Raw genomic sequence first — 18,919 nt, 5'->3', positions numbered from 1 at the left:
ATCTGAATATCATCAGCCTTAGGATGGAGAAAAACTTCATTTTCCAGATTCAATCTGTGGAAAAACCTTCCAAACATCAGTGTGATTAGAAAAAGCACCGAGATATACACCTGGGTGTTGCAGTGAAGTGAGTTTTGATTAGTTTCACAACCTGAAAAAAAACATTGTTCCAGTGACAGCGGGGGACTCGATAGTAAACCTATTCTGTATGTGAACGGCGCTGACTGTCCAACCTGGAGAGACACAAGAGCTCTGGCTGTATGAAGACACCATGGAAATGTGAGGATTTTGGTAAAGGATTCAATTATCCATCCCATCTGGAAAACCACTGACACAGCCACATTGGAGAAATCGTGGAAATATGAGGACTGTGGTAAAGGATCCTATTACCCATCCCTGAAAATCAGATGAGACCTTCAACCATGGCCCCATCTGCCCTCTTAGTTGGGTGTAAAATTTCCCAGGATGTTATTCCAAAGAGCGGAGAAGTTTATTGCTTAATATTTATCCCTCAACAATCATCACTGAACAGATTCTCTGCTCACAATCACATTTGTGTGTGGGATCTTGCTGTGCATAATTTGGGGACTGCATTTCCTACACTAAGGCATTGATTACACTTCAAAGAACTTCATTGGCTGTAAAAGCACTTTGGGACATCCTGAAGTTGTGAAAGGTGCTATTATAAATATAAATCTTCCATTAAAAAAGGAAAAAAGACCCAACAATGGAACAGTCAGTAACAGGACATCAATCAGTCTCCTCTCAGTGAAATCAAGGACTCCAACACTGAGTTTGTCACAAAGCTGATTTAATTATATACAGATTATTAAACTCCAGCCCAGTTCCAGGGATTATTAACGTCAACTGAAAAAAACCCTCCAAATATCAGAATGAACACAGTTGAGTCCCGGATGTGATTAAAGCAGAATCCAACCCCTGGAATCACTTATTATCTCACTGGTGTGTCTGCAGGGTGAATGAGAATAAATTGCTTCTCTCACACTGCAGGTAAAAGGCCTCTCCAGTATCTGTGGGTTGGTGTCTCAGCAGATTACTTTTTTCATATTAATTTACAGGATGTGGGCATCTCTGTCCACATCCCATTCCGAGGAGAATATCACCTCCAGCGATCAGCGGAGATCAGTATTTCCTTCATCCGGGATCTTACCTATTACAGGTTGTCTGTCTTTTATGTATCATATCTAAACTGTTGCTTCTTAATAACTGAGTGAAAAATCACCGATGACTTCTATCCATTTTTCAAATGCTCAGGCCCGCATTTATTGCTCCTTCCTCATTACTCTGTGAAGGTGGTGGTGAGCTGCCTTCTTCAATCACTGCAATCCCAATGGTACAGGTACACGGTGCTGTTAGGGAGGGAGCTTTTAAACCTCTTCTCACAGTCCAAGCATTTAAACAGTCTCTTCTCATTGTGAACAAGTTGATGTTCACTGAGATACAATGACTGAGTGAATCCCTTCCCACACATGGAGCAGGTAAACAGCCTCTGCTCAGTGTTGTGCTTGTGTTGCAGCAGATCCATTGCACTTTTAAATCTCGTCACAATCAGAACATCAAAACCATGTATTTTTCGGTCTGAACAAGTTGATGTGAAATAAAGCTGCTTAACTGATTGAATCCCTTGTCTCACACGGAGCAGGTGAACATGCTCCCTCAGTGGGGGTGCACTGGTGCTTTAGCAGGCTGGATGACAGTGAATCCCTTCCCACACTCAAATCAGAGGAATGGCCTCCCACCAGTGTGAACCCGCAGGTGTTCAGTGATTTGGGATGAAGTAGTGAATCAGTTCCCAGATGAAGAGCAGCTGAACAGCCTCTCTCAGTGTGGGTGGTTTGGTGTCTCTGCAGATTCCCTGCACTTTTAACGCTCTTTCCACAGTCAGAGCATTTAAACGGTCTCTTATCAGTGTGAACAAGCTGATGGTTGCTGAGCTGTGATGACTGAGTGAATCCCTTCCCACACACAGAGCAAGCAAACGGTCTCTCCCCTGTGTGAAGAGGCTGGTGTTTCATCAGTTCATTTCTGCTTTTAAACCTCTTCCCACAGTCAGAACACTTACAGGGTCTCTCATCGGAGTGAACAATTTTGTCTCTTCTGAGGTAGGATAAACATGTGAATCCCTTGCCACATAAGCAGCAGGTGAAAGGTTTCTCCCCAGTGTGAAGACTCTGGTGTTCACTGAGGTGAGATGTTGTAGTGAATCTCTTCCCACACTCAGCGCAGGTGAATGGTCTCTCTCCAGTGTGGATGCGCTGGTGTCTGAGAAGATGGGATGATTTAACAAATCCTTTCCCACAAAAGGAGCAAAGAAATGGTCTCTCCCCAGTGTGAACACGCTTGTGTTCAGTGAGGGTGGAATACTGCCTGAAATGTTTCCCACACTGAGAGCAGCTGAATGGTCTCTCCCCAGTGTGAACACGCTTGTGTTCAGTGAGGTGGGAAGCACAAGTGAATCCCTTCCCACACATGGAGCAGGTGAACGGTTTCTCCCCAGTGTGAACACGTAGGTGTTCAGTGAGGTGAGATACTTGCCTGAAGTTCTTCCCACATTGAGAGCAATTGAATGGTCTCTCGCCAGTGTGAACCCGTTGATGTTGAATTAAACCCTCAGAACTCTTAAAACTGCTCCCACAGTCAGAGCATTTAAAAGGTCTGTCCTCAGTGTGAACTCGCTGGTGTGACACCAGGCTAAATGACTGTGCGAATTTTTTACCACACATACAGCAGCTGAATGGTCTCTCCCCAGTGTGACTGCGTCGATGAATTTCCAGCTGAGATGGGGTTTTACATACTTTTCCACAGTCTTCACATTTCCACTGTTTCTCCATGGTGCTGGTGTCTTTGTGTCTCTCCAGGTTGGATGATCTGTTAAATCCTCGTCCACACAGAATGCGTGTACGGTTTCACCTGACAGTGAATGGTGTGATGTTTTTCAGGCTGCGTAACTGGGTAAAGCTCTTTCCAGTCAGTTCACTGGAACAGTCTCACTCCAGTGTGTGCATGTGTCTCGATGCTTCTCCAGTCACACTGATGTTTGAAATCTTTTCCCACAGGCAGAACAAACATTTTTCCTTCCACATTCAAAGGCTAATTGAGTTTAGGTGCTGATAAATCGAATGATTGTAAAATATTCGTATGAAATTTGATTTGAGTTTCCAGTCTGTAAATCTTCCCCTTCAAATATCCTGCAAAAGAAGATAACAAAACTACTGTCAGTCCAGGATCGAAATTCTGAACAGACAATTCTAGTTTCTCTGGAACATTTTTTCCGCTTGTTCCCCCAAATCTGTAAATCCCCATCCCACACACTCACCCTCCTCCCTGGGCTGAAATCCAAACCCATCTCATCATCTCCAACATTCTTTTCCTCCATTCCCAGTTTTCTCCCTCCCTCCCTCTCCTCTGTCTGGATTCAGTTCTGATCAATGACATGTCATTGATGAAGACGAACATCTCGTCAAGACCATCCCCACACCCCCACTTCTCGCCTTCAAACAACCGCACAACCTCCAACAGACCATTGTCCGCAGCAAACTAACCAGCCTTCAGGAGAACAGTGACCACGACACCACACAACCCTGCCACAGCAACCTCTGCAAGACGTGCTGGATCATCGACACGGATGCCATCATCTCACGTGAGAACACCATCTACCTGGTACACGGTACCTACTCTTGCAACTCGGCCAACATTGTCTACCTGATACGCTGCAGGAAAGGATGCCCCGAGGCATAGTACATTGGGAAAACCATGCAGACGCTACGACAACGGCTGAATGAACACCGCTCGACAATCACCAGGCAAGACCATTCATTTCCTGTTGGGGAACACTTCAGCGGTCATGGGCATTCAGCCTCTGATCTTCGGGTAAGCATTCTCCAAGGCAGCCTTCACGACACACGACAGCGCAGAGTCGCTGAGCAGAACTGAGAGCCAAGTTCCGCACACATGAGGGCGGCCTAAACCGGGATCTTGGGTTCATGTCACACTATCGGTAACCCCCACAGCTTGCCTCCTGGACTTGCAGAATCTCACTGGCTGTCCTGTCTGGAGACAATACTCATTTCATTAACCTGTGCCTAATGCTCCCTCCACTCACACTGTCTGTATCTTTAAGACCTGATTAGCTGTAAAGATTCGCATTCTAATCAGTATTCTGTAACTTGATTTTCTGTCTCTGTATGCCCTGTTTGAGAGCAGATATCCACTCAATCGGACAAAGGAGCAGTGCTCCGAAAGCTCATGGCATTTGCTGCCAAATAAACCTGTTGGACTTTAACCTGGTGTTGTTAAAACTCTTACTGTGGATTCAGTTCTCCAGCTGCTGTCTGCAGACTGACAATAAAACCAATGGGTCTTATTGGGGATGTTGGGGCCTCCAGCGGGTGTTTGTGAATCCTCCCCGCCCACCTCCCAGGGTTTCCTTCCTTCCCAGAGATCAGAGTCCTCATTGATTTGAGGCCAAAGTGTAACCTCTTATTTATTGTCCCCCTCCCCCATCCTCTGATGTGAACCATCCTCCAGTGGCTGAGCCAGGATGGGGCCGTTAACCTGGGCCTGTTCCCGGGAGGGAGGGAGGGAGAAGCCCCGCAGCTGCAAACCAGGGAGCTGACAATGATTCTGAAGGGTTTGCGGATCCACAAAGTGTTTCCAAATCCTCCCAGCCACCGCCTAACGCTGACTCCGCTTCTCCGGGACAAACAAGCGCCAAGGACAGCAATGACACTGCGCATGCTCCACATCACAATGCCCAGGGGACTGATTGACGGCAGCTCCGAACCAATCGGAAGAGAGGGCGGGACTGGAGGACCGAGCGGGAGCGGCTGGTCCTCCAACCAATCGGAGTGAATGAGGGGCAGACCTGAAACATGCGCAGCTCCGGACCAATCGGAAGAGTTCCCTGTTCCACGCATGGGAGACGTGCGCATGCGCGGTAAGCAAAGGCGTTTGCAGCACGCGCAGTGCGGGTGACAGCGACTGGAGAGAAGTTCCTGTGTCTCATCAGCAGCCGGTAAGGATGCAGAAACATAGAGGGAGCAATGGAACCGGCGGATGGACGTAGAGGGTTTCTAAATACCTGTTGAAGGCCTCAAACATCGAATATGAGCCCGTAGGTCCCGTGTTTGCAGCTTCAGGTCTTTTTCCCGAGACAAAGCTCAGGTTAACAGCCGCCATCTTGATTGAGCAGGGAGCAGAGCGCATGCGCTGGTGTTTTGGTGACGCAACCGTGAGGGGGCGGGTCTTTGTGTTTCTGCTCCCACCGGGTCCTAGTGCTCGGAAACATGACTAAATTTGAGCATCAGATTTTCAAACAGCTTCACCCACTCCCAGGCTGCACCTCACGTTTGCAGCCGAGAGAAGTTAATGGGTCATGTACATATTCAGTATGAGAGGTGGCATCCGGAATATTTACCTGAAGCGGTTACACGGCTTTTGTACTTGTTGGAGTTTAGAAGGTTGAGGAGGAATTTATTGAAACTTACGGGGTACGGCGTGGCCTGGACAGAGTGGACATGGAGAGGATGTTTCCACTAGTAGGAAAAACTAGAACCAGAGGGCACAACCTCAGACTAAAGGGATGTTCCTTTCAAACAGAGATGAGGAAGAATTTCTTCAGCCAGAGTCATTGAGGTTTACAGCATGGAAACAGGCCCTTCGGCCCAACTTGTCCATGCCGCCCTTTTTTTTAAAACCCCTGAAGCGAATCCCAATTGCCTACATTTGGCCCATATCCCTCTATTCCCATCGTACCCATGTAACTATCTAAATGCTTTTTAAAAGATACAATTGTACCCACAGCTTGTTCCAGACACTCACCACCCTCTGTGTGAACAAATTGCCCCTCTGGACACTTTTGTATCTCCCACCTTAAACCTGTGCCCTCTAGTTTTAGACTCCCCTACCTTTGGGAAAAGATATTGACTATCTACCTTTGGGAAAAGATATTGACTATGCCCCTCATTATTTTATAGACTTCTATAAGATCACCCCTCAGCCTCCTACGCTCCAGAGAAAAAAGTTCCAGTCCATTCAGCCTCTCCTTATACTCAATCCATCAAGTCCCGGTAGCATTCTACTAAATCTTTTCTGCACTCTTTCTAGTTTAATACTATCCTTTCTATAATAGGGTGACCAGAATTGCACACAGTATTCCAAGTGTGGCCTTACCAATGTCTTGTACAACTTCAACAAGATGTCCCAACTCCTGTATTCAATGTTCTGACCGATGAAACCAAGCATGCCGAATGCCTTCTTCACCACTCTGTCCACCTGTGACTCCACTTTGAAGGAGCTATGAACATGTACCCCTAGATCTCTTAGTTCTGTAACTCTCCCCAACGCCCTACCATTAACTGAGTAAGTCCTGTCCTGGTTCAATCTACCAAAATGCATCACTTCGCATTTGTCGAAATTAAATTCCATCTGCCATTCGTCAGCCCACTGGCCCACCAGAGAGTGGTGAATCTGTGGAACTCTTTGCCACAGAAGGCTGTGGAGGCCAGGTCATTGAGTGTCTTTAAGACAGAGATAGATAGGTTCTTGATTAATAAGTGGATCAGGGGTTATGGGGAAAAGGTAGGAGAATGGGGATGAGAAAAATATCAGCCCATGACTGAATGGTGAAGCAGCCTCGATGGGCCGAGTGGCCTAATTCTGCTCCTATGTCTTATGGCCTTTTGGTTACACTTCAGCCCCAAGCTCCTCATGTTTACATAGAAACATGCATAGAAAATAGAAGCGGAAGGAGGCCATTCAGCCCTTTGAACATTCCCTGCCATTCATTATGGTCATGGCTGATCCTCAAATTCAATACCCTTGTCCCACCCATCCCCCCATAATATCCCTTTTGCCCCAAGAGATATATATCTACTTTTGAGGAATGGAGATCCAAAGATTCACGACCCACTGTGTGAAAAATATCTAATCTCTGTCTCTATGCGCAACACTTGTTTAAACAGTGACCCCGAGATTCTCCCATAAGAGTAAACAACACTTCCAACAAGTTGTTGGAAGGTATTTTGAGAGACAGGATCTACAGGCATGTAGAGAGGCAAGGACTGATTAGAAACAGTCAGCATGGCTTTGGAGTGGAAAATCATGTCTCACAAATTTGATTGAGTTTTTTGAATGGGTAACCAAGAAGTTAGAAGAGGGCAGTGCAGTTAATGTTCTTTACATGGACTTTAGCAAGGCCTTTGACAAGGTATCAAATGGTAAGTTGTTGCATAAGGGTAATCTCACGGGATCCAGGATGAGGTAGCCAAATAGGTACAAAACTGGCTTGATGACAGAAGACGGGTGGTTGTAGATCGTTGTTTTTCAAACTGGAGGCCTGTGACCAGCCGTGTGCCTCAGTGATCGGTGTTGGGTCCACTGTTATTTGTCGTTTATATTCATGATGTGGATGAGAATTTAGTAGGCATGGTTAGTAAGTTTGCAGTATGGTTAGTAAGTTTGCAGATGACACCAGGATTGGTGGCATAGTGGACAGTGAAGAAGGTTACCTCGGATTGCATCGGGATCTTGATCAATTGGGCCAGTGGGCTGGTGAATGGCAGATGGAGTTTAATTTTGATAAATGCGAGGTGATGCATTTTGGTAGATTGAACCAGGACAGGACTTACTCAGTTAATGGTAGGGCATTGGGGAGAGTTACAGAACAAAGAGATCTAGGGGTACAGGTTCATAGGTAGAGTGGCGAAGAAGGCATTCGGCATGCTTGGTTTCATTGGTCAGAACATTAAATACAGGAGTTGGGACGTCTTGTTGAAGTTGTACAAGACTTGTGTCAGACCACACTTGGAATACTGTGTGCAGTTCTGGTCACCCTATTATAGAAAGGTTGTTATTAAACGAGAAAGAGTGCAGAAAAGATTTACGAGGATGCTACTGGGATTTGATGGTTATAAGGAGAGACTGGATAGACTGGGAATTTTTTTTCTGGAGCGCAGGAGGCATAGGGGTGATCCTATAGCGGTCTATAAAATAATGAGGGCCATAGATCAGCTAGATAGTCAATATCTTTTTGCAAAGGTAGGGGAGTCTAAAACTAGAGGGCATAGATTTCAGGTGAGAAGGGAGAGATACAAAGGGTCCAGAGGGGCAATATTTTCATACAGAGGGTGGGGAGTGTCTTGAGCAAACTGCCAGAGGTAGTAGTAGAGGCGGGTACAATTTTGTCTTTTGAAAAGCATTTAGATAGTTACACTGGTATGATGGGTATAGAGGGATATGGGCCAAATGCGGGCAATTGGGACTAGTTTCGGGGTTAAAAAAAGGGGCAGCATGGACAAGTTGGGCTGAAGGGCCTGTTTCCATGCTATAAACCTCGATGACTCCTCTCCACATCCAAGACCTTTCAGGATCTGAAAGGTTTAAATTAAGTTGCCTCTTACTCTTTTAAACTCGAGCAGAGACTGTCTCACTGCTCCTCATCAGACTATCCACCTATTCCAGGTGTTAGTCGACTAAACCTTCTATGAACTTCTAATGCATTTATATTTTTCCTTAAATAAGGAAATCGATAATGTAAACATTGCTCCAGATACAGACTCACCGTGTGCAACTGAAACATAACTTCACTGCTTTTACTCCATTCCCCTCATAACAAATAATAGCTTTCTGAATTACTTGTACCTGGATTTTCTATCGTGATGGATTTTGGATATTTTTTGTTCCAGGGGGTTAGAAAGGGAGGATTTACACACCACAAGCTCAAACCAAGAGAAAATGTTGTCTCTTCTGATACGGGCTTTCTGAATGGGATAAGTAGGTAGATGTGAATGGAATGTTTCCACTTGTTGGTTTTTCCATGACTGGGAACCATGAACAGACAACAAATAAATCAGACAGGAAAATAGGAGATGTTTCTTTCTTCAGACAGTTGTTAGAATTTGGAACTCACTGCGACTGGAAGTGGTTGACACAAATACTTTAGATGCTTTCAAAAGGAAAATATATGAGCTTATGAGAGAAAAGGGATTGGAAAAATCAAGTGAAAAGCTGAGATGTGGTGATCAGAATGAGAGGAGACTCATGTGGAGTATAAACTCCAGTACAGACTCGATAAACCGAATGGCCTGTTTGTGTATTGTCACAGACAGAACAAACAATTCTCCTTCCCTGTTCAAAGACAATAACAATCAGCTCCTAATGATCCGAGTGACTGTCAGATCTCAACGTGATGTTTGGTTTGTGTTTTCTTGCTGTAAATCCTCCTTTCCAATATCCTGCAAAGGGAATTTACAAAAGTCATCACTGTCAGTCCAGGATAGATATATTCATAGAATTCCACAGCTCGGAAGGAGGCTATTTGGCCCATCAAGTCAACTCTCCGACAGAGCATCCCACCAAGGCCCCAACAACATAACCCAACTTATTTACCCCACTAATCTCCCTAACCTACACACCCTGGGGGGAAAATGGATAATTTAGCATGGCCAGTCCACCTAACCTGAATATCTTTGGACTGTGGGAGAAAACCGGAGCACCTGGAGGAAACCCACGCAAACAAGTGGAGAATATGCAAACTCCACACAGCAGCGCTCCGAAAGCAAGTGGCGTTTGCTACCAAATAAACCTGTTGGACTTTAACCTGGTGTTGTTAAACTCCTTACTGTGTAAACTCTACACAGACAGGTAACCACGGCCGGAATCAAACCCAGGTCCCTGGTGCTGTGAGGCAGGAGGACTAACCACTGTGCCACCGTGCCAGCGACGTAATTCTTTGTAAACTTATTTTGCAGGAAATAGAAGAGGAGGATTTGCAGTCTGGACAATCAAATCTCACGTCAGACAGAGTCAATCAATTCATTGGGATTTGAAGGTTTGTGCATCTGAAGGGATTTAATTGACCATCTCAGTTGGAAACTGGTGAGAATCTGTTTCCTTGCTCCTCCTGTGGGGAGGGATTGATACAGCTGGAAAACATGCTGACACGACAGCGAACTCGCAATAGTGAGAGTTCATTCACCTGCTCCGTGTGTGGGAAGAAATTCATGTGTTCGTCCAACCTGCTGGCTCACCAACTCGATCACATTATTCAGAAGCCTCTTCAAAGCTCTGACTCTGGGCAAAGCATTGAAACCTCTGAGGAACAGGCCCAACACCAGCTCCTTCACACTGACGAGAGACCGTTCAGCTGCTCCCACTGCGGGAAGAGGTTCAGCCAGTCCTCCCGCCTTGCAGAGCACCAGCTCCTTCACACACACGAGAGACCGTTCAGCTGCTCTCACTGTGGAGAGTCATTCAGCGACTCAGTGCATCTCACTGAGCACCAACAAGTTCACACCAAGGACAGGCCATTCAGCTGCTCCCAGTGTGGGAAGAGATTCACTCAGTCCTCCCACTGCACCGTTCACCAACAGATTCATTTTCAGAAGAGACATTTTAAATGCTTTAAATGTGAGAAGACCTTCAAAAGAAGGATTAGTCTGCTGAGACACCAGGGCACTCACACTGGGGAGAGGCCATACGTTTGCCCTATGTGTGGGAAAGCATTTACTTGTTTGCAGCATCTGCTGAGTCACCGGCCTATTCACACCGGGGAGAGGGGATTCATTTGCTCCGTGTGTGGGAAGGCTTTCACGGAGTCATCCAGCCTCCGGAGACACCGCCGCATTCACACAGGGGAGAAGCCGTTCTCCTGCTCCATTTGTGGCAAAGGATTTGCTCAGTTTTCCTCCTGCAATCAACACCAACACATTCACTCTGATAAGAGACCTTTTCAATGCTCAGAATGCAATAAGACCTTTAAAAGAAGTGATGATCTGCTGAAACACAAACGCATTCACACCGGGGAGAGGCCGTTCCTGTGCTCTGTGTGTGGAAAGGGATTCGCTCAGTCGTCTGGCCTGCTGAGACACCAACGCATTCACACCGGGGAGAAGCCGTTCACCTGCTCTGTGTGTGGGAAGGGATTCACTGATTCATCCTATATGCTGAAACACCAGCGAGCTCACACTGCGATAGAACCGTTCACCTGCTCCCTGTGTGGGAAGGGATTCACTGATCCATCCCGCCTGCAGAGGCACCAGCGAGTTCACACTGGGGCAAAACCGTTCAACTGCTCCATGTGTGGGAAGGGATTTAATCAGTATTACAGCCTGCTGAAACATAGACGACTTCATGTGTGACCGGCAACGTTGGATTCTGTTGTTTCTGCGCCCTGAGATAAACAATAACAATTGGATGAATAGGGGAGGCAGCGGCACAGTGGAATTATCACTGGACTCAGGGTAAGGCTCTGGGGACCCAGGTTCGAATCCCACCACAGTCGATGGTGAAAGTTGTATTCAATTAAAATCTTCAATTAAAAGTCTAATGACAAACCTCAACCTTTAATCAATTGTCGTAAAATCCCATTTGATTCAGTAACGCCCTTTAGAAAAGGAAACCTGCCGTCCTTACCTGGTCTGGCCTACATGTGACTCCAGACCAGCAATGTGGTTGACTCTCAAATACCCTCTGAAATGGAGGGCAGTTAGGGATGGGAAAGAAATGCTGGCCCAGCAAGTGACGCCTACATTCCGTAAAAATGAACTTAAAAAAGTTCCTCAGTATCTCAGTAACCTCCTCCAGCCCCACAACACTCTGTGTAAACACAAGTTGTTGATGATTATGCCCTGAGATAGATAACGTGAACCCGATTCCCCTCGTCCGCCAACTCGGCAACTTCTTCACAAAAAGTAAAGCACATGGGATTGGGGCTGTTGTACTGAGATGGGTAGAAAACTGATTGGCAGACAGGAAACAAAGAGTAGGATTAAACGGGTCTTTTTCCAACTGGCAGGCAGTGACTATTTGGGTAACGCAGGATCAGTGCTGGGGCCTCAGTTACTCACCTGCCATAGGTCTTCTTTTTTTCCCCCTGTTTATTATGCATCATTTTTAAATTGTTGCTTCCTAAGAATCTAATTTAAAACCATGGATAAACTCAAACCACTTTTGGAAAATCTGTGACTCTCTGATCAAGAATCTTACTGACTACTGCACACCATTCTGGTCACCGTATTATTAAAAAAAATATCCAGGCACTGGAAAGGAGAGGATTTATATGATGAGATTTTAATGTAGAAGGCAGCTCACCACCACCTTCTCAAGGGCAATCAGGGATTAGCCATAAATACTGGCCAAGCCAGCAATGCCCACATCCCATAAATGATTTTCAAAACGTGTGTGGTTTTTTTATCAGGAAAGGATTGACAGGCTAGTTCTTCTTTCTTGAGAAATGAAGGCTGAGGGGTAACCTGAGCAGAGGTCCTCAAATTTATAAAATGCTTAGATACAGAAATAGTGTTTCCTCTTGTGGGGAAGAGCAAAAAGTAAAGTTTATTTATTAGTCACAAGTAGGCTTAGATTAACACTGCAATGAAGTTACTGGGAAACTGGAGACAATCAATATAAAACAGTCACTAAGAAATCCAATAGGAAATCCAGGATAAATTTCTCTACACAAAGAGTGGCGAGAATATGGAAATCACAACTACAGGGAGTGAAATGAACAGTATAGATGTCTTTCAGGGGAATCTCAACAAGTACTTCTGAATGATTTTATAGTTCATTCAGGATTTATTTCAAAACGACTAAAAGTGACAGGAGATAATTTGCAGGGTGTGAGACTCTGTGTGTGAGGGTGTCTGTGAGTGTGTGTGTGTTGCTTTTCATTGGTGTCACAGAAACCTTCCTCTTTCTGAGCAGACAATCTGGCTCCTGAATGATGTGAATTGTACAACTCAGAGATTCTCCATTCAGAATGACCATGTGCTGTGTAAAACAGGCATTCGGCCTCTGATCTTCGGGTAAGCATTCTCCAAGGCGGCCTTCACGACACAACAACGCAGAGTCGCTGAGCAGAGACTGATAGCCAAGTTCCGCACACATGAGGACGGCCTCAACTGGGATCTTGGGTTCATGTCACACTATCTGTAACCCCCACAATTTGCCTGGACTTGCAAAATCTCACTTACTGTCCTGGCTGGAGACAATACACATCTCTTTAACCTGTGCTTAATGCTCCCTCCACTCACGTTGTCTGTACCTTTAAGACTTGATTACCTGTAAAGACTTGCATTCCAAACATTATTCTGTAAATTGAGTTTGTGTCTTTATATGCCCTGTTTGTGAACAGAACTCCCACTCATCTGACGAAGGGGCAGCGCTCCGAAAGCTTGTGGCTTGTGCTACCAAATAAACCTGTTGGACTTTAACCTGGTGTTGTGAGACTTCTTACTGGGCTTACCCCAGTCGAACGCCGGCATCTCCACATCATGGAATCTCTCTCCACAGTTGCTGTCAGACTTGCTGAGGTTTTGCAGCATTTTCTGTTTTGAAGTCAGTGCTTTGCTGTGTTGTCCCTGTGCTCCATCCCCACTCTGATTGTATTGGAGCCTGTGTGTGTCATTGTTACACTCAGAGTAAGTCAGTGCTTTGCTGTGTTGTCTCTGTGCTCCATCCCCACTCTGATTGTATTGGAGCCTGTGTGTGTCATTGTTACACTCAGAGTAAGTCAGTGCTTTGCTGTGTTGTCTCTGTGCCATGATGTGGAGATGCCGGCGTTGGACTGGGGTAAACACAGTAAGAAGTTTAACAACACCAGGTTAAAGTCCAACAGGTTTATTTGGTAGCAAAAGCCACACAAGCTTTCGAAGCTCTAAGCCCCTTCTTCAGGTGAGTGGGAATTCTGTTCACAAACAGAGTTTATAAAGATACAGACTCAATTTACATGAATAATGGTTGGAATGCGAATACTTACAACTAATCAAGTCTTTAAGAAACAAAACAATGGGAGTGGAGAGAGCATCAAGACAGGCTAAAAAGATGTGTATTGTCTCCAGACAAGACAGCCAGTGAAACTCTGCAGGTCCACGCAACTGTGGGCGTTACAAATAGTGTGACATGAACCCAATATCCCGGTTGAGGCCATCCGCGTGTGTGCGGAACTTGGCTATCAGTTTCTGCTCAGCGACTCTGCGCTGTCGTGTGTCGCGAAGGCCGCCTTGGAGAACGCTTACCCGAATATCAGAGGCCGAATGCCCGTGACCGCTGAAGTGCTCCCCAACAGGAAGAGAACAGTCTTGCCTGGTGATTGTCGAGCGGTGTTCATTCATCCGTTGTCGCAGCGTCTGCATAGTTTCCCCAATGTACCATGCCTCGGGACATCCTTTCTTGCAGCGTATCAGGTAGACAACTTTGGCCGAGTTGCAAGAGTATGTACCGTGTACCTGGTGGATGGTGTTCTCACGTGAGATGATGGCATCTGTGTCGATGATCCGGCACGTCTTGCAGAGGTTGCTGTGGCAGGATTGTGTGGTGTCGTGGTCACTGTTCTCCTGGAGGCTGGGTAGTTTGCTGCGGACAATGGTCTGTTTGAGGTTGTGCGGTTGTTTGAAGGCAAGAAGTGGGGGTGTGGGGCTGGTCTTGGCGAGATGTTCGTCTTCATCAATGACATGTTGAAGGCTCCGGAGGAGATGCCGTAGCTTCTCCGCTCCGGGGAAGTACTGGACGACGAAGGGTACTCTGTCCACTGTGTCCCGTGTTTGTCTTCTGAGGAGGTCGGTGCGGTTATTATTGGACAAACAGCAAGCCACCGTCACAATGCCCGGCTGATTGACGGTAGCGCGGACCAATGGGAAGAGAAGGGGCTGGAGGACCAGCCTTTCCCGCTCAGACCTCCAACCAATCACAGTGAATGAGGGGCGGAGCCCGCTCTGACTGGAGCATGCGCATTGTGGGTAATGGCGACGGAGACGGGCTGTTTTTTCGGCTCGGAGATAGATTAGCGGTGATTGACGGTACGGAGGGGGCGAGGGATCTCGCGGGTGGACGGAAACGCTGCGTAAGCAGGTTGTGTCAGCCGTGAACCTCGGTTAAGAGCTTCACGGACCCAGTTTGTACCGAGCGGTCCTGCAGCTCCTCATGTTCGGGCCGTGTTCATGGCCGCCATCTTTATTGGGGGCAATTTGCAACAAGGCGCATGCGCAGGCCGGCATCGTTTTAGAAGAACATCGAACATAGAAACCCTACAGTGCAGAAGGAGGCCATTCGGCCCATCGAGTCTGCACCGACCACAATCCCACCCAGGCCCTACCCCCACACATTTACCCACTAATCCCTCTAACCTACACATTTTAGGATTCTAAATTTTAGGTTTTAGGGGGTAATATTGTCAATGACTGGGAGGAGCTTGTTCCCCATTGCTCAGAATGGAGACAACTTGTCCATCAAACTGCATCAACCCTCTGAGTCCCAATGTCTTATTGACGAGGCAGAGCGGTGGCAGAGGAGGAAAGAAAGGGAAATAGCTTTGACAAACGGTCATCTGGCCTCAACGTCAGCTCTTTTCTCTCCTCACAGATGCTGCCAGACCTGCTGAGATTTTCCAGCATTTTCTCTTTTGGAAAGGGAAATAAATTCTGCTTTCCAGATCCCACTATATCATGGGATGTCTTTCCCATTCATCTTCTGTTCCACCATCCTTATGGGCACGAGTTCCAGATCATGTGCTCTCCCTACCCAAGTATAAATCTTCCTCAAATACCTGCTCTATCACAATTCAAATAATGTCCTGTATATTACACTTTTATCCAGTATTATAGACATCTGTCTGGCAGCCTGCATGGAGATTTTCAGCTCCCTGTGTCCAGGGCAGGAAGCAGTGAGCATGGATCTGTCAATCAGCCTCAATCAGCACCTTCAGGAGAATTGAGAGGGTGAATATTAGATACAGCAGAGTGAGAATTGAGGGAGAGTGTGTGGGATGGAGATTTGCAGCTTTTGGGGAATGAGAGAGGAAAGAATGTTCCATAGAAACTAGAACTGTCTGTTCTGAATTTCTATCCTGTACTGACTGTGATGACTTTTGTAAATTCCTTTTACAGGATATCAGAAGGTGAGGATTTACAGACAGAAATCTCAAACCAAACATCACATCAACATCTGACAGAGGCCTCAATTCGTCGGGACCTGAATATTATCGACCTTTGAATCCAGAATGGAAATGTTTCTCTGTTCTGTCTGCTTCAGGAGATTTTAAATTTCAGTGTGGCTGGAAAAGCACCGAGACACACACACACACCCGAGTAAGAGTGCTCCAGTGCACTGAGTGTGGAAAGAGCTTTAACCAGTTACACAGCCTGAAAATACATCGCAGCATTCACAGCGGGAGAGACTGTACCCGTGTTCTGTGTGAGATTTAACTGATTGTTTAACCTGGAGAGTCACAAGGACACCCGCACCATGGAGAAACCGTGGAAATGTGGGGACTGTGGGAAAGGATTCAGTTTTCCATCTCAGCTGGAAATTCATCGACGCGGTCACACTGGGGAGAGGCCGTTCACCTGCTCTGTGTGTGGGAAGGGATACACTCAGATAATTGATTTACAGAGACACCAGCGAGTTCACACTGGGGAGAGGCCATTTACTTGCTCTGAGTGTGGGAAAGGATTCACTCGGTTATCCAGTTTGCAGAGACACCATCGATTTCACACTGGGGAGAGACCTTTCATCTGCTCTGTGTGTGGGAAGGGATTCACTCAGTTAATTGATTTGCAGAGCCATCAGCGAGTTCACACTGGGGAGAGGCCGTTCACTTGCTCTGTGTGTGGGAAAGGATTCAGTGTGGCATCAGGCCTGCGGAGACACCAGTTAGTTCACACTGGGGAGAGGCCGTTCACATGCTCTGTGTGTGGGAAAGGATTCAGTCAGTTGCCCTACTTGTTGAGGCACAATGTCACTCACACCCAAGAGAGACCCTTTAAATGCTCTGACTGTGGGAGGGATTTCAAAAGCTCTCAGCTAATGATGTCCCACCAGCGCATTCACACTGAGGAGAGACCTTTCAGCTGCTCTCACTGCACAAAGAGATTCAGATCGTCATCTGCCCTGCGGACACACCAGCGAGTTCACACTGGGGAGAGGCCATTCCCCTGCACCGTGTGTGGGAAGGGATTCACTCAGTCATCCCGACTGCAGAAACACCAGCGAGTTCACAAGTCATAGAGTCATACAGTACAGAAGAGGCCTTTCAGCCCATCGAGTCTGCACTGACAAAACTATAGGAAATTTACACTAGTCCATTTTCCAGCACTTGGCTGATGGTGTTTGAACTGTCAAAACATTCAAGTGCTCATCCATGTGCTTTTTAAAGGTTGTGAGGTTTCCCGCCTCCACTACCCTCCCAGACAGTGAATTCCAGACTCCCACCACCCTCTGGGTGAAAGCATTTTTCCTCAAATCCCCCAAAACCTCCTGCCCCTCACCTTAAAATGATGCCCCCTCGTTATTGACCCATCAATTAAGGGGAACAGCTGCTTCCTATCCACCCTGTCCATACCCCTCACAATCTTATACACCTCAATCATGTCCCCCCTCAGCCTTTTCTGCTCGAAAGAAGACAATCCAAGCCTATCGAGTCTCTCCTTATAGCTCAGCTGCTCCATCCCAGGGAACATCCTGGTGAACCTCCTCTGCACCCCCTCCAGTGCAATCACATCCTTCCTATGGTGAGGCGATCAGAATGAGTACAAACTGGGGTCAAGCAGGGCTGTGTCATCGCACCAACGTTCATCCCCACCTTCCCCGCAGCAACACTCCACCCCAGCACCATGAAGCTCCCCACTGCAGTCGAGCTAACTGACTGGACCAATGGGAAACTTTCAATCTCCGACCCCTCCAGGCCAGAACCAAGACCAGCCCAGCCTCAGTCATCGGGCTGCAGTACGCAGACTCTAAGGGGGGTGGGGGGGAGGTGATGGCCCAGTGGGTATTATTGCTGGACTATTAATCCAGAAATTCAGCGAATGTTCTGGGGGTCCGGGTTCGAATCCCGCCACGGCAGATGGTGGAATTTGAATTCAATTTTTAAAAAGTTAAGAACCTACTGATTATCATGAAACCATTGTCGATTGTCGGAAAAACCCATCTGGTTCACCAGTGCCCTTTTGGGAAGGAAATCTGCTGCCCTTACCTGACCTGGCCTACATGTGACTCCAGAGCCACAGCAATGTGGTTGTCTCTCGAATGCCCTCCAAGGGCAACTAGGATGGCAATAAATGTCCCATAAATGAATGAAGAAAATGCGTATTTGATTTGATTTATTATTGACACGTATTAGTACACAGTGAACAGTATTATTTTTTGCACGCGATACAGAAAAACCATAACGTACATAATGTAGGGAGGAGTTATACAATAAATGGCAGAGTCATCAGGAGTATAGAAACACAGAGGGACCTAGGTGTGCAAGTCCACAAATCCTTGAAGGTGGCAACACAGGTGGAGAAGGTGGTGAAGAAGGCATATGGTATGCTTGCCTTTATAGGACGGGGTATAGAGTATAAAAGCTGGAGTCTGATGATGCAGCTGTATAGAACGCTGGTTAGGCCACATTTGGAGTACTGCGTCCAGTTCTGGTCGCCGCACTACCAGAAGGACGTGGAGGCATTGGAGAGAGTGCAGAGAAGGTTTACCAGGATGTTGCCTGGTATGGAGGGTCTTAGCTATGAGGAGAGATTGGGTAGACTGGGGTTGTTCTCCTTGGAAAGACGGAGAATGAGGGGAGATCTAATAGAGGTGTACAAGATTATGAAGGGTATAGATAGGGTGAACAGTGGGAAGCTTTTTCCCAGGTCGGAGGTGACGATCACGAGGGGTCACGGGCTCAAGCTGAGAGGGGCGAGGTATAACTCAGATATCAGAGGGACGTTTTTTACACAGAGGGTGGTGGGGGCCTGGAATGCGCTGCCAAGTAGGGTGGTGGAGGCAGGCACGCTGACATAGTTTAAGACTTACCTGGATAGTCACATGAGCAGCCTGGGAATGGAGGGATACAAACGATTGGTCTAGTTGGACCATGGAGCGACACAGGTTTGGAGGGCCGAAGGGCCTGTTTCCTGTG

At 46.8% G+C, this 18,919-nt stretch overlaps 3 protein-coding genes across 5 annotated transcripts in view; all 3 read left to right on the top strand.

The window, feature by feature from the left end:
• LOC144482913 (uncharacterized) overlaps positions 1–18,096 on the top strand; it is a 120,911-nt gene extending 102,815 nt beyond the window's left edge. The window contains exons 1-2 of one of the 2 annotated variants that reach the window (XM_078201772.1): positions 14,805–14,816; positions 15,903–18,096. In XM_078201772.1, the coding sequence (XP_078057898.1) occupies positions 16,261–17,022 (762 nt within the window). In that variant the 5' untranslated portion in view covers positions 14,805–14,816; positions 15,903–16,260 and the 3' untranslated portion in view covers positions 17,023–18,096. Of the gene's footprint in view, positions 1–14,804; positions 14,817–15,902 lie in introns of those variants that run through there. The other variant, XM_078201770.1, reaches the window with a different exon arrangement.
• The window catches only part of LOC144482866 (uncharacterized), a 114,477-nt gene that overhangs the window by 45,197 nt on the left and 50,361 nt on the right, over positions 1–18,919 (top strand). The gene's annotated exons all lie outside the window — the stretch shown is intronic.
• Positions 4,971–11,841, top strand: LOC144482897 (uncharacterized). Of its 2 annotated transcripts, none has more exons than XM_078201735.1 (2): positions 4,971–5,035; positions 9,771–11,841. In XM_078201735.1, the coding sequence occupies exon 2, from the start codon at positions 9,954–9,956 to the stop codon at positions 11,157–11,159; it is 1,206 nt and encodes a 401-aa protein (XP_078057861.1). In that variant the 5' UTR covers positions 4,971–5,035; positions 9,771–9,953; the 3' UTR covers positions 11,160–11,841. The 2 variants fall into 2 exon arrangements, with proteins under 2 accessions (XP_078057861.1, XP_078057860.1); XM_078201734.1 differs by having other exon boundaries at positions 4,979–5,134.

The sequence above is a fragment of the Mustelus asterias genome, unplaced genomic scaffold, assembly GCF_964213995.1.
Source record: "Mustelus asterias unplaced genomic scaffold, sMusAst1.hap1.1 HAP1_SCAFFOLD_43, whole genome shotgun sequence".
Lineage (NCBI taxonomy): Eukaryota > Metazoa > Chordata > Chondrichthyes > Carcharhiniformes > Triakidae > Mustelus > Mustelus asterias.
The sequence above is the reverse complement of the archived record's forward strand: the minus strand, read 5'-3'. Positions and strand labels throughout refer to the sequence as shown.

What these genes read in the sequence shown, in the direction of transcription:
- LOC144482897 (XM_078201735.1), top strand. Translation starts at nt 9,954, where the DNA reads ATGCTGACACGACAGCGAACTCGCAATAGTGAGAGTTCATTCACCTGC.